At 39.9% G+C, this 13,714-nt stretch overlaps 1 protein-coding gene across 1 annotated transcript in view; it reads left to right on the forward strand.

The window, feature by feature from the left end:
• otog (otogelin) overlaps window positions 1-13,714 on the forward strand; it is a 550,025-nt gene that overhangs the window by 441,335 nt on the left and 94,976 nt on the right. The window contains exons 42-43 of the mRNA XM_060911543.1: window positions 1,826-2,014; window positions 11,297-11,506. Of these exons, the coding sequence (XP_060767526.1) occupies window positions 1,826-2,014; window positions 11,297-11,506 (399 nt within the window). The remainder of the gene's footprint in view (window positions 1-1,825; window positions 2,015-11,296; window positions 11,507-13,714) is intronic.

The raw sequence follows: 13,714 nt of genomic DNA on the forward strand, positions 1-13,714 counted from the left end.
ACTGGAAGCCAGTGAATACTACATTTATTAGAAAATATTTCCATACAAATTCATCTCATCTCATTATCTCTAGCTGCTTTATCCTGTTCTACAGAGTCGCAGGCAAGCTGGAGCCTATCCCAGCTGACTATGGGTGAAAGGCGGGGTACACCCTGGACAAGTCTACAGGTCATCACAGGGCTGACACATAGACACAGACAACCATTCACATTCACACCTATGGCCAATTCAGAGTCACCAGGTAACCTAACCTGCATGTTTTTGGACTGTGGGGGAAACTGGAGCACCCGGAGGAAACCCATGCGGACACGGGGAGAACATGCAAACTCCACACAGAAAGGCCCTCGTCGGCCACAGGGCTCGAACTCAGACCTTCTTGCTGTGAGGTGACAGTGCTAACCACTACACTACCGTGCCGCCCTCTATTTATAACTATATCAAACAAGAATAAGATCAATATAACAATTCATTAGTATAAAAAAGCCAATGTGTATTAAAGAAAATGAAATGTGAGATATTACTGTGAGCACTGAGGAATAATCTATGTTATTGAACTCTGTCAGGATTGATTCATGTGTGATGTGAATTATGTGACCAATAAATATTGTTAAGACGTGACTGTGAGAATGACGTGAAAATGGAAAATAACATGAGAAAATAATCCTGCTTCAGCAACTGTCATAAATAGAAAGGAAGAAGAAATATATGAAAGATGCACTGTATCAGAGAAAAAATGAAATAATCTCTGTAAAAATAATTATAGTAGAGCAGCGGCTACAATTATCGACAGTCCATAATTATCGACACCTTTTCAGATTTACCAATAAAAAACAATTTTGCAAAGGTGAGTTTCAGTTACAAGTTATTATTGGTTAATTAATCAACCAGAAGACCCCCCCCACCTCATCCTTTGATCTTGTTGTCTGATGATAGAGCTCGTTACCTGAGATGGAATTTTTTTCAGCACAATCAGCAAGTTGAGAAAAACCCAGACATTATCATCGCAGATAAGCATGGTGGAAAGGTCATGGACATGTTTTTACTTATCAAATTCACAGATATTTCATGATATCCTTATCAAAACCTACTTTGTTTCTTACTCTTTCATTTGACAGTCTCCATTTTGTATCTAAACACACATTTGAGAAGTCACATGATATTTCGATAATAGTGATCACTTTCACCAGTGTCCACCATTATCAACACCCTGTGGAATTAAGCGACATTTTCAACTGTTATGTATTGACCTTTGTGTAACGTTGTTGAAGCAGATTAAGTACTTTAAAAAATAAAAGTGCTGTGATTTATAATATTTTTTCTGATTCATAATAGAATGGAATGCTTACAGAGTATTTGGAATCCTATTTCAGCAATAAATAGACCAGAATTAAATTCCTAGCATATAAAAAAAAAATAAAATACATGCTTGAAATATTCAGAAAAAAATATTTTCCATTCAGAATTGTCAATGTAAATGTAATGTAAAATGTAAGTCAATGTAAAACAAATTGTAAATAAAAAACTATGTTTTGTTAATACCACATACGTGAAGTGAAAAGCGAGCGGGGAACCAAATTTGAATTGCCTTCCAGATATACTGAAGTGCCTTCTGGATATACTGAAATGGTCTCATGCACATACATGTGTGAAAAGCTTCACTCATCCTATCAGAATTTTTCATATGCTGAAGCATGTATGTAAAAGTGAAATGTTACAGGTGGTAGATTACAAAGTAATAGCTGTCAAATTTGAACATAGAACTGATTTATGCAGCTGTATTTTTGTATTTATAAATTCTGTGAATTCTCTTATGTGTTCTTTGTAGCATTTGTGTGTCCTGGGATACTGCAATACCAGGCATGTCTGCCTGCTTGCACAGCTCCTTCATGTCTGAATAAGGAGTTTGAGTATGATGCTGTACAGTGTTCAAGCATGTCCGAGGGATGCATATGTCCAGAGGGGACTTTACTTCATCGACCATATTCTGCACTCTGCATCTCACCTGTCAAGTGTGGTATGCTTTTTCCTCCCTATTCTCCTCTCTGTTTCTTTCCACACAGTTAAAATAAAATTTAAAAAAGGTTTGATGGCTCAACACCAAAAAGTCAACATTATTATGTGACTGTTACAGGCAATATTTGATTTAATTGATTTAATTTACCTTTATATTTAATTTAATTTAACCCTTCGATGCAAAACATGGGTCAAAAGTGACCTGGCTGAGTTTTTATCTTCTATATCTTTGCAATGAATTAATTCCATCATTCAGTATTCAAGGTATTCCTCAATTAACTTGTTTTTGATCATCATACATCCTTATTTTATTTTTTCCTTTCTTACTTTTTGAATAAAAACCCTTTTTGTATCACTACCCTTCTAATGCACAACATGGGTCAAAAACGACCTGCATTCATTTTCCAGGTTATTTCATGTATGGCTGAGTGTTTCTATGATATACTTTTGAAATAAATTAATTTTGTCATTTACTTTTCCAAATATGCAGTAAATATCTTGTTTTTGTTTAGCACAAATCATCATTTTTATTTTTCCTTTCTTAAGTTATGAACAAGCACAGCTTTTGTAATTCTACATCAAGTTTACACACATGGGTCAGAAACGACCCGCATGCATTTACTACAGCGTTTGGTGGGAACTGTGAATTGTGTTTGTGTCAGACATTTCACAGCTCAGCACAGCGCCCTTTGCCCATCTAATACATGTAAGTAATGTTTTTCAATTGTTCTAACATTACCTTAGAAAAAAATTGATTATGTTTAGGTTACCCTGAGAGTGAGTAGAATACTTGTCAGAAAGTTACAAGTAATTACTATTAGCTACCTAGCTGTTGACATAGTTAGCTAATTTTATTGTAGTTGGCTTAGCTAACTACATAGTTAATAAATAAATAACTGGCCCCATTCACTGCTAAAGTAATTACTTGAAACAAATTATTATTATAGTATTAAGACATTTAATTTTAAATCACACTTGGATGACCCATGTGTAGTAATATAAAAAGTATTTTTGTTCATAAAGTAGGGAAGAAAAAATTAAATTAATGATTTGTGATAATGGGCGGCACGGTGGTGTAGTGGTTAGCGCTGTCGCCTCACAGCAAGAAGGTCCGGGTTCGAGCCCCGTGGCCGGCGAGGGCCCTTCTGTGCGGAGTTTGCATGTTCTCCCCGTGTCCGCGTGGGTTTCCTCCGGGTGCTCCGGTTTCCCCCACAGTCCAAAGACATGCAGGTTAGGTTAACTGGTGACTCTAAATTGACCGTAGGTGTGAATGTGAGTGTGAATGGTTGTCTGTGTCTATGTGTCAGCCCTGTGATGACCTGGCGACTTGTCCAGGGTGTACCCCGCCTTTCGCCCGTAGTCAGCTGGGATAGGCTCCAGCTTGCCTGCGACCCTGTAGAAGGATAAAGCGGCTAGAGATAATGAGATGAGATGAGATGAGATTTGTGATAATTAAAAACAAGATATTTAAAGAATACTTGGAATATTCAATCATAAAATAAATTGATTTCAAAAGATAGAGCAAAGAAAAACTCAGTCAGCATGAAATAACCTGGAAAATGAATGCGGGTCATTTCTGACCCATGTTGTGCATTAGAAGGGGTGTGCATATGCTTTGCATCAAAGTTAAATATAAAGATAATTCTAATGGTCTCTGGGGTAGGGAAGAAGACTGAAGCGCTAGGACAGGCGGGTTAATTGCAGGGCAATTTTTATTTAAGCTTTTCAGGGTTTTTTATGTTTTAATTTTTATATATACAATTTATTTACTTTTTGCACACGTGCACAAACACCACGCAGGGAAGCTCTCCCTTCCTCTCTGCTTCCTCCCTCCATATAGGCCCCTCAGCAGTCACTGCAACAAACACCCACAGACCCCATTGATGACACAGGTGTGATTGTTTTGCCGTTCACCTTCCCTGTCCTTGTTCTCCATTCACAAGCTGGCATTTGACCATGCCCCCACTGCCACAATAATGTATTTGATTTAATATACCTTTATATTCATTTGTGTAACAATCATCATTTAAAATAGAATAAACATCCATCCATTATCTGTAGCCGCTTATCCTGTTCTACAGGGTTGCAGGCAAGCTGGAGCCTATCCCAGCTGACTATGGGCAAGAGGCAGGGTACACCCTGGACAAATCACCAGATTATCACAGGGCTGACACAGAGACAAACAACCATTCACACTCACATTCACACCTACTGCAAACTCCACACAGAAAGGCCCTCGCCGGCCACTGGGCTTGAACCCAGAACCTTCTTGCTGCGAGGCGACAGTGCTAACCACTACACCACTGTGCCACCCTATAGAATAAACATAAGTAAAGCAATAAAAACGTCTCAATTAAAAATGATTTGTTTGAAAGATGAACTGGAAGCAAAAATAACAAGTGTTGCCAGCCAAAACAAACCTCGCCTGGTAGTACTTATGATGAATATGAAGGAAGATATCTCATCTCATTATCTCTAGCCGCTTTATCCTGTTCTACAGGGTCGCAGGCAAGCTGGAGCCTATCCCAGCTGACTATGGGCGAAAGGCGGGGTACACCCTGGACAAGTCGCCAGGTCATCACAGGGCTGACACATAGACACAGACAACCATTCAAATCAAATCAAATCAAATCAAGTTTATTTGTACAGCGCTTTTAACAATAAACATTGTCGCAAAGCAGCTTTACAGAATTTGAACGACTTAAAACATGAGCTAATTTTATCCCTAATCTATCCCCAATGAGCAAGCCTGTGGCGACAGTGGCAAGGAAAAACTCCCTCAGACAACATGAGGAAGAAACCTTGAGAGGAACCAGACTCAAAAGGGAACCCATCCTCATTTGGGCAACAACAGACAGCCTGACTATAATATTAACAGTTTTAACAGGTATAACCCTCAACTGTCCTCATGGGGCCGTCCTTCACAGGAGTGGGGCGATAAAACTCCGACCAGACACAGGGCACCAGGATGGATCAAGCAGGTCCGAGGGGCAGAAGAGGCCAGCATCTCAATCCCAGGATCAACATGTAACTCAGAGGGACAGATGGGGGGGGGAGAGAAAGAAAACACGTTGTTAGGTATGCCCTAAAAATGACAAGTATTAAATCTGTGTGGTAGGCTCGCAGAGACGAGAGTCTTTACATCAGGCATGACGCACAATGGCATGTTAATATGGTAAAAAATATATCATGACCTGCTCTGGCTGGATGCTTGATTGGGTGATGGGAGCACACTCCTCAGCAATGATGAGATGCAGATGGGACCCTTAGGCCTGGCCAAGACAATTCAGTTACATTTCACCGGGTCTGGGACATGCGACAGAACGTCTGACGGCCGATTCCCTGCAGGCTACGATAGCCAGTCGAGGTCCCCACCGTCTCCACCAAAAGATTTCCTGTTGACTCCATGTAACTCAGAGGGACAGATTTGGGGTGGGTGGGGGGGGGGGGGGGGGGAAGAGAAAGAAAACACAGGTGGTTAGGTATGCCCAATGTCACCTGAATAAGTAGGAACAGTATACATATTGCACCGAGTACAAGCAGGGACTCCGGCAACTAACTATGACAGCATAACTAAAAGGAGAGAGCCAGAAGGTAACACAGGCATGAGGGAGCCCCGGGACATAAAGCAGCCAGCCACTGCACCGTCAACAAACTCGAGTGAGCAAGCGAGTGGGGACTGACAGCATCCATACATCCCAGTTTACCAAAACACTCTATGTCTGAGGACCCTCCAGATCTACTCCTTTACCTCATAAACACCATTAACAAAAGGCTTGACTAAACAGATATGTTTTCAGCCTAGACTTAAATGCTGAGACTGTGTCTGATTCCCGAACATTACTTGGAAGGCTGTTCCATAACAGTGGGGCTTTGTAAGAAAAGGCTCTGCCCCCTGATGTAGCCTTCACTATACGAGGTACCAGCAGATAGCCTGCACCTTTTGATCTAAGTAGGCGTGGCGGGTCATAGAGGAGCAGAAGTTCACTCAGGTACTGTGGTGCGAGACCATTTAGTGCTTTAAAGGTCAATAGTAGTATTTTATAATCAATACGAAATTTAATTGGGAGCCAATGCAGTGTGGATAAGACAGGCGTGATGTGGTCATATTTTCTAGTTCTAGTAAGGACTCTTGCTGCGGCATTTTGAACTAACTGGAGCTTGTTTATGCACTTATTGGAACATCCAGACAGTAAGGCATTACAATAATCCAACCTGGAGGTAACGAAAGCATGGACTAGTTTTTCTGCATCATGCAATGACATTAAATTTCTTATCTTTGCAATATTTCTGAGATGAAAGAAAGCTATCCGGGTGATGTTATCAATGTGAGTTTCGAATGAAAGACTGGGGTCAATAATCACTCCGAGGTCTTTTACTGCTGCACGTGAAGAACCAGAAAGGCCATCCAGAGTTACTGTGTAATCAGAAAACTTACTTCTAGCTTTATGTGGTCCTAGCACAAGTACTTCAGTCTTGTCAGAGTTAAGCAGAAGGAAATTTATAAGCATCCAGTGTCTAATGTCCTTAACACATTCCTCAATTTTATTAAGCTGGTGTCTCTCATCAGGTTTTGCAGAGACATACAACTGTGTGTCATCAGCATAACAGTGGAAACTAATACAATGTTTACGAATAATATCGCCCAAAGGTAACATATATAGAGAAAAAAGCAGTGGACCCAAGACAGAACCTTGTGGAACACCAAACTTTACCTCGGTACGTCTAGAAATATCACCATTTATATCGACATACTGATAACGATCAGTTAGATAAGACCTGAGCCAGGAGAGGGCCATTCCCTTAACTCCCACAACATTTTCTAGTCTATCCAGAAGAATGGAATGATCAATGGTATCAAATGCTGCACTAAGGTCAAGCAACACAAGTAGCGAGACACAGCCCTGATCAGACGCCAACAGTAGGTCGTTTACTACTTTAACCAGTACTGTCTCTGTGCTATGATGAGGTCTAAATCCTGACTGATACATTTCATGGATGTTATTCCTATGTAAATATGAGCATAACTGCTGTGCCACAGCTTTTTCAAGGATCTTGGAGATAAAGGGGAGGTTTGATATTGGCCGATAATTGGACAGCTGACAGGGATCAAGGTCAGGTTTTTTAATCAGGGGTTTGATAACTGCTAGTTTAAAGGATTTGGGTACATAGCCAATCATAAGAGAAGAATTTATTATTTTTAGAAGCGGTTCAATTACTCCAGGCATTATCTGTTTGAATAGATGTGTCGGTAAGGGATCTAGTACGCAAGTTGAGGCTTTTGATGTAGAGATTAATGAGAGTAATTCAGTTTCTTTTAGGGGAGTAAAACATTCTAACTGATGATCTGATACAGTTATATTGTTAACTACAAGGTCACTTTCATTGTCTAACCTTAAATTAGTAGTTTGAATTTTTTGTCGGATAGTCTCAATTTTGTCATTAAAAAAATTCATGAAGTCGTTGCTACTACATACTGCAGGTGTGCATGTGTTGATAGTGGACTTATTCCTGGTTAATTTTGCTACAGTATTAAATAGGAATCTAGGATTATTTTTGTTATCTTCTATTAGGGAGGAGAGATATGTTGATCTCGCAGCACTAAGAGCTTTTTTATACTTCAGGAAGCTCTCCTTCCACGCCAATTTGAACACTACCAATTTTGTTTGACGCCATTTACGTTCCAATTTTCGAGTGGTCTGTTTTAATGTGCGAGTGTCATCATTATACCAGGGTGCTAATTTTTTGTCTCTGACCATTTTCCTTTTTAGAGGAGCTACATTATCTAAAGTATGGCGGAATGTTGACTCTAAGCATTCAGTTGCCTGATCGAGTTCTGCAGGGGCTGACAGTGACCCAATCAAAGTTGACAGCTCTGGGAGATCATTTATAAAGCTCTGTGCAGTAGTTGACGTGAAAGTACGTTTAATACAGTAGCGTGGTGAGGTGCATATATTATTACTCAGACATATTTTGAATGAGATGAGACAATGATCTGAGATAACTTCAGACTGTGGAAGTATGACTATATTGTCTACGTTTAATCTGAATGTTAGTATTAGATCAAGGGTGTGACCACCATTATGGGTCGGTCCTATGACATTCTGCTTAATCCCGACTGAATCTAAGATGGACACAAACGCTGTTTTTAAAGGGTCTTCTGGGTTATCAAAGTGAATATTAAAATCTCCGACAACTAAAGCTTTGTCTAAGGAAATAACCAGATCTGAGATAAAATCTGCAAATTCAGAAAGAAACTCAGAATATGGCCCCGGGGGCCTGTAAATAATAAGCAATGGAATTAACTGGGTAGACTTATTTTTTGAGGCTACATACATTATATGAGTATGAAGAACTTCAAATGTATTAAATTTATAACCAGGTTTGTGTGTTACACCTAGATAATCGTTATAAATAACCGCGACGCCTCCTCCTCTGCCAGTTAGACGAGGCTGGTGTATATAACTGTATCCAGGAGGACTTGCTTCATTTAATGCTATATATTCATTTGGCTTAATCCATGTTTCTGTTAAACACAGTACATTAAACTCCTGATCAGTAATGAGTTCATTAACCATTAGCGCTTTAGATGTAAGAGATCTAATATTTAATAGCCCCACCTTTAGATCAAAGGTGCTGGCAGCAGCTGTACAGTCAGTCTGATCTAATTTTATATTGATTAGGTTACTGGAACAAACTCTCTGAAAATTTCTACCTTTTTGTTGAGCTCGGGGAACAGACACAGTCTCGATGTAGTGGGCCCTGAGTGACGACTCTGTGCAGCTAGCAGACAGTCGGTTTAGCCTGTTCGTCTGCTCCCTGGCCTTGGCTCTGGATTGTCAGAAATTAACTAGGCCTGTTCTGAGACTATGACCTATGCTGCAGGAAATGAGAGCAGCACCTTCCCGAGTGGGATGGATACCGTCCCGCCCTAACAGGCCAGCAGTGCCCTCAAAATTAGCCCAATTATCTATAAAGCCCACACTGTTTTCAGAGCACCACCTGGACAGCCAGCAGTTCAGCGACCATAACCTGCTGTAAGCTACATCGCCACGCCGCATTGGGATGGGGCCAGAGCATACTACAGCATCGGACATCGCCTTCGCTAATTTAAACACCTCTACAAAGTTACTCTTAGTAACCTCAGACTGACGAAGGCGTATATCATTAGCTCCTGCATGGATAACTATCTTTGAGAACCTGTGCTTGCCTAGGACCCTAAGATTACCTGCTATGTCCGGCGCCCTGGCTCCCGGTATATACCTGACTAAAGCTGCTGGTGCCCCTAAAGGCTGAGCTAATTTCACGTGCCGTATGATAGAGTCCCCTATAACCAGAGCTCTTTGAGGTTTCTCAGTGGGTGCATCACTAAGGAGAGTAAACCTGTTCGACACGTGACGCGGAGAGGAGTGGTGCTCCCGTGGGCGAGCCTCAGCGGTAGCTTTGGCTCTACGCTTACACACTCACATTCACACCTACGGTCAATTTAGAGTCACCAGTTAACCTAACCTGCATGTCTTTGGACTGTGGGGGAAACCGGAGCACCCGGAGGAAACCGACACGGACACGGGGAGAACATGCAAACTCTGCACAGAAAGCCCTCGCCGGCCACGGGGCTCAAACCCAGGACCTTCTTGCTGTGAGGCGACAGCGCTAACCACTACACAACCGTGCCGCCCTGAAGGAAGATATCATGAAAAAAATAGGTACCCTATGGGTACATGTGGCTACTGCTTATAAATAAAATTTTCTGATACCATGTCCATACAGTAAATATAGCATATACATTTACTCTATGAGGCATTAGCCACCAAAATGAAGCATAATCCAAAAATGAACAATTAAAAAATCACAGAAGTAAAATATACCAGGTGTCTGTACTTTATATTATTCTACTCTTACCTCTTACAGTTTTTGAAACTGAAACCTCTGAACCGATGCTGACATACGCATGCTGTCGCCATGACCAAAAATGACCCAGCGCTAGAGCTCAGTGGAACACACTTCCCCTCTGTAATAAGCACAAACATGTCTGAAAGTGATTTCTTTAGTCTAGTCCATTTATTTCGAATGGTGAACCGAATTGTATACACTCACTGGCCAGTTTAATTGGAACACGTGTATGCGCAGTGCGCAACTGTTACATTCTTACATTCTTACAGCACGATGACCTAGTGCTTCTGTATGAGGCAGTGGCTACAACAAAAATGATTTTGACCTTTTTAGTGACCTTAACTGGATGACCCTCAAAATGTTGGAGGTTCTATTTGAAACCAATGCCCATCTATCCTGAAAGTTTCATGAAGATTGATCCAGCCGTTTTCCCATAATATTATTAACAAAGAAAGAAAGAAAGAAAGAAAGAAAGAAAGAAAGAAAGAAACCAGACCAAAAACAATACCTCACCCCCTGGTGGACTCCGTCCTGGGCGAGGTAAATATATCTTTTCAGTTACATTCCATGCAAATCAATGGAACGAACACACACACACACACACACACACACACACACACACACGGAATACACTTGATCATTAAACCATAATGAATTTCCTGGTTACACAGTTGTACTTTGTGATTATATAGGACACAGTTATAGAACCAAGTTATTAATAATCATGCTATCTATTATTACACAAATGAGGATGGATTCCCTTTTGAATCTGGTTCCTCTCAAGGTTTCTTCCTCATGTCATCTGAGGGAGTTTTTCCTTGCCACCGTTGCCACAGGCTTGCTCATCAGGGATAAATAAATATATTAGGGATAAAATTAGCTTATACGTTTCAAGTCTTTGATTTTCCGTAAAGCTGCTTTGTGACAATGTCTGTTGTTACAGACATACAGTTGTTACAGCACTATACAAATAAACTTGACTTCACACACACACACACACACACACACACACACACACACACACACACACACACACACACACACACACACAGAGACATGTGAGCCAAGCACATAAAACAATTATTTAAAATCAGGATTTACTATATCTATGCTAAATGTAACTAATTTTAAAGAAACTGTTTCTGCATTTTATGTATTGATGCAAATATATATTTTAGTTAAATTTACTAGGCCATTGAACAATTTTTGTACACTGTATTGTTTCACTCTCTGTCTTTCTTGCTAATTCTATTTTATTACTATTGTTGTTGTGGTTCAGTGGGTGCGTCTTCCTCTGTTTTTTCCCCAATTTCAATGTGTCATCTCTCTGTTTCTGTCTTACTATAATGACAAGAAGTGCTTTATACTGGGTATGTATTTATTTCCGCAGCCTGTACAGATAGTTTTGGAGAACCCCATGCCTTGGGTGAGGTTTGGAAGGCATCAGTGAATGGATGCTGTATGTATCGATGTGAGAGTGATGGCATTGTGCCTGTAGAATTTGAATGTGGTGACATTCCCTATCCAGTCTGTACACGAGCAGGCGAGATCGTCATGAGCCTGGCAGATGACAACAGCTGCTGCACTGAAAGAGTCTGTGGTCAGTTACATGCATCCCTAAAATATACCAAAAACAGCTTTTATAGACATAATAATAAAATGCTTGTGTATGTCTAACATCAAAGTCAGGCAGTCCAGTCTTTTATTTTATGCATTTTGTATCCCAGTGTAGTAAATCATCATGTGTGTGCAATATATCTTTGTCATGCTTTCTTTATGCTATTTTAGCATTTTAGTGATAATCTACTATGTTTACAGCTCACTGGCCTTGGTGGACTTCCTAAATTTATATTGTGGTTATCAATGTGGCACATTAAAGTTGGCCTTCAAGATAAGTCTTTGGTTAAGACAGTATCAAAAATGTGTTAAATCTTTAGTGATAGTCTAGGAAATAATAGAAAGTGCAGTCTGTTTACCCACTATTACACATTATTTAAAAACTATCCCAGAGTGAGGTTTCTTCTTATAGAGGACTTTCACTGATGTCACAGATTTTTGTTTTTCATGCAGCATCCACCATATTGCCGGGCAAACAAAGAAACAGCCACGACAGTTAATAATGAAACTTGAGACAACTGCCATCAGTACAATCTCTCTGAAAGAATTAAAAATTTAGATTATACCAGTAGTTACATCCAAACAGCATTCATCATCAGCAGCATCATTATCATCATCAGCAGTACATCACATCACAACCAAAAGCCAAAACATGCAGGTATCACGGAGTCATATAATTTACCCACAAATGTGTTTATTTATTATTTAGTCTGCATACTGCTCTCTCTCTCTCCCTCTCTCTCTCTCTCTCTCTCTCTGGTGTGTGTATAAAATATGCATGCGCATGTTCACCGCTTCAGATGGATTCAATGCTGAGGAGGAATGTGACAAAAATAAAGGCTTCTTCTTCTTTTACCCACAAATGTATTTATTCCACTTGAAATGTGTATGGCAAAACAGCTACCAGATTGGGGATACTACGACATCCTGAACTATTTAGTATTTGGGTCTTCTAAAGTCATACAAAAGTACAGATGCCTACCAATATTTCAAGGCAGATTTCTTGCATGCCAGAATGTTATGGGAAAGTCCCAATAAAGAAAAATATCTGATGACAAAGGTAAGCTCAAATGTGGATGTCTAATAATAAACAAGCCAGGGATGAGATCCAGCACATTTTATGGTGTTTTGCCTCATCTACAGTATCACTACAGAACAAACATGCTGCTTGTCTAGCCAAGCATTAGGTCTAATATAATATATAATGTCTAAAGCCCACATCCACATATATATTTTAATATTGCACAGAGCTTTCATACTAACTTGATATACAATGTTCTCCACACACACCAGAAGGTTTTATCATCCAATCTTCCTGTTTAACTGCAGCTCACCATTTTTCTCATCTTTCTGGGTTTGCCAGGAAGTGGTGTAAAGTTAAACCAGGCTTATCTCCACATCTATTATTACATCCAAAAGCACTACAGGCCTATGGCATTCTTCTTTTAGATGTAACTTCTATAAGTTTATCTGTAACTGTACTGAATTTGGCTTAGAATCACTCATGTACCCTTGTGCCAGTCACTGGCAAACTCAAAGCTTGGCAGGCAATATGGCTGCATAAACAAATCCGCTGTTGTGATGATGTCACATGAAAGTCCTCTATTGATCATATGTTACACTGTATCTCAATGTTATAATCAAATTTGTGAGACACTTTTCAAATATGGAGATAATTATATAGCCCCTTTAATTCAGCATGTGATGTTAGAATGATGTTAGAGTGCTTTAAGGTGCCATTAAGAGGCTTGAAAATGTAAGGACTGGTAGAACTGGTGAATATCAAGCCAACCTCAGCCTCATTTTACATGCCCCCTTTACATGCTATTTTTCTTGGAGGTGGTAATAGTATAATCTAATTTTGAGAACCTTTATAACCTATATAACCTACATAAGGGGCATGGATGGCTCAGTAATAACAGTTCTGGGCTCCTAATCAGAAGGTTGTGAGTTGAAATGCCAAACTGCCACTGTGGGGCTTATGATCAAGGTCTTTGCCCCCTTTGCTCAAAAGGGTGCCATAGTACAGCTGATCTCTGATGTCTAAAAAAAACTGGGTATGTGAAGAAAATAATTAAACTACACTTTCATTTAATCTTTCATTTGCAAAGTAACTGTTTCAGGTCCATAATGTTGTACTGGCTTTAGCCTTGTTTTCTCTGAAAACCTTAATAAACAGAAAGGTTATAAC

This window comes from Neoarius graeffei, chromosome 27 (genome assembly GCF_027579695.1).
Source record: "Neoarius graeffei isolate fNeoGra1 chromosome 27, fNeoGra1.pri, whole genome shotgun sequence".
Taxonomy (NCBI): Eukaryota; Metazoa; Chordata; class Actinopteri; order Siluriformes; family Ariidae; genus Neoarius; species Neoarius graeffei.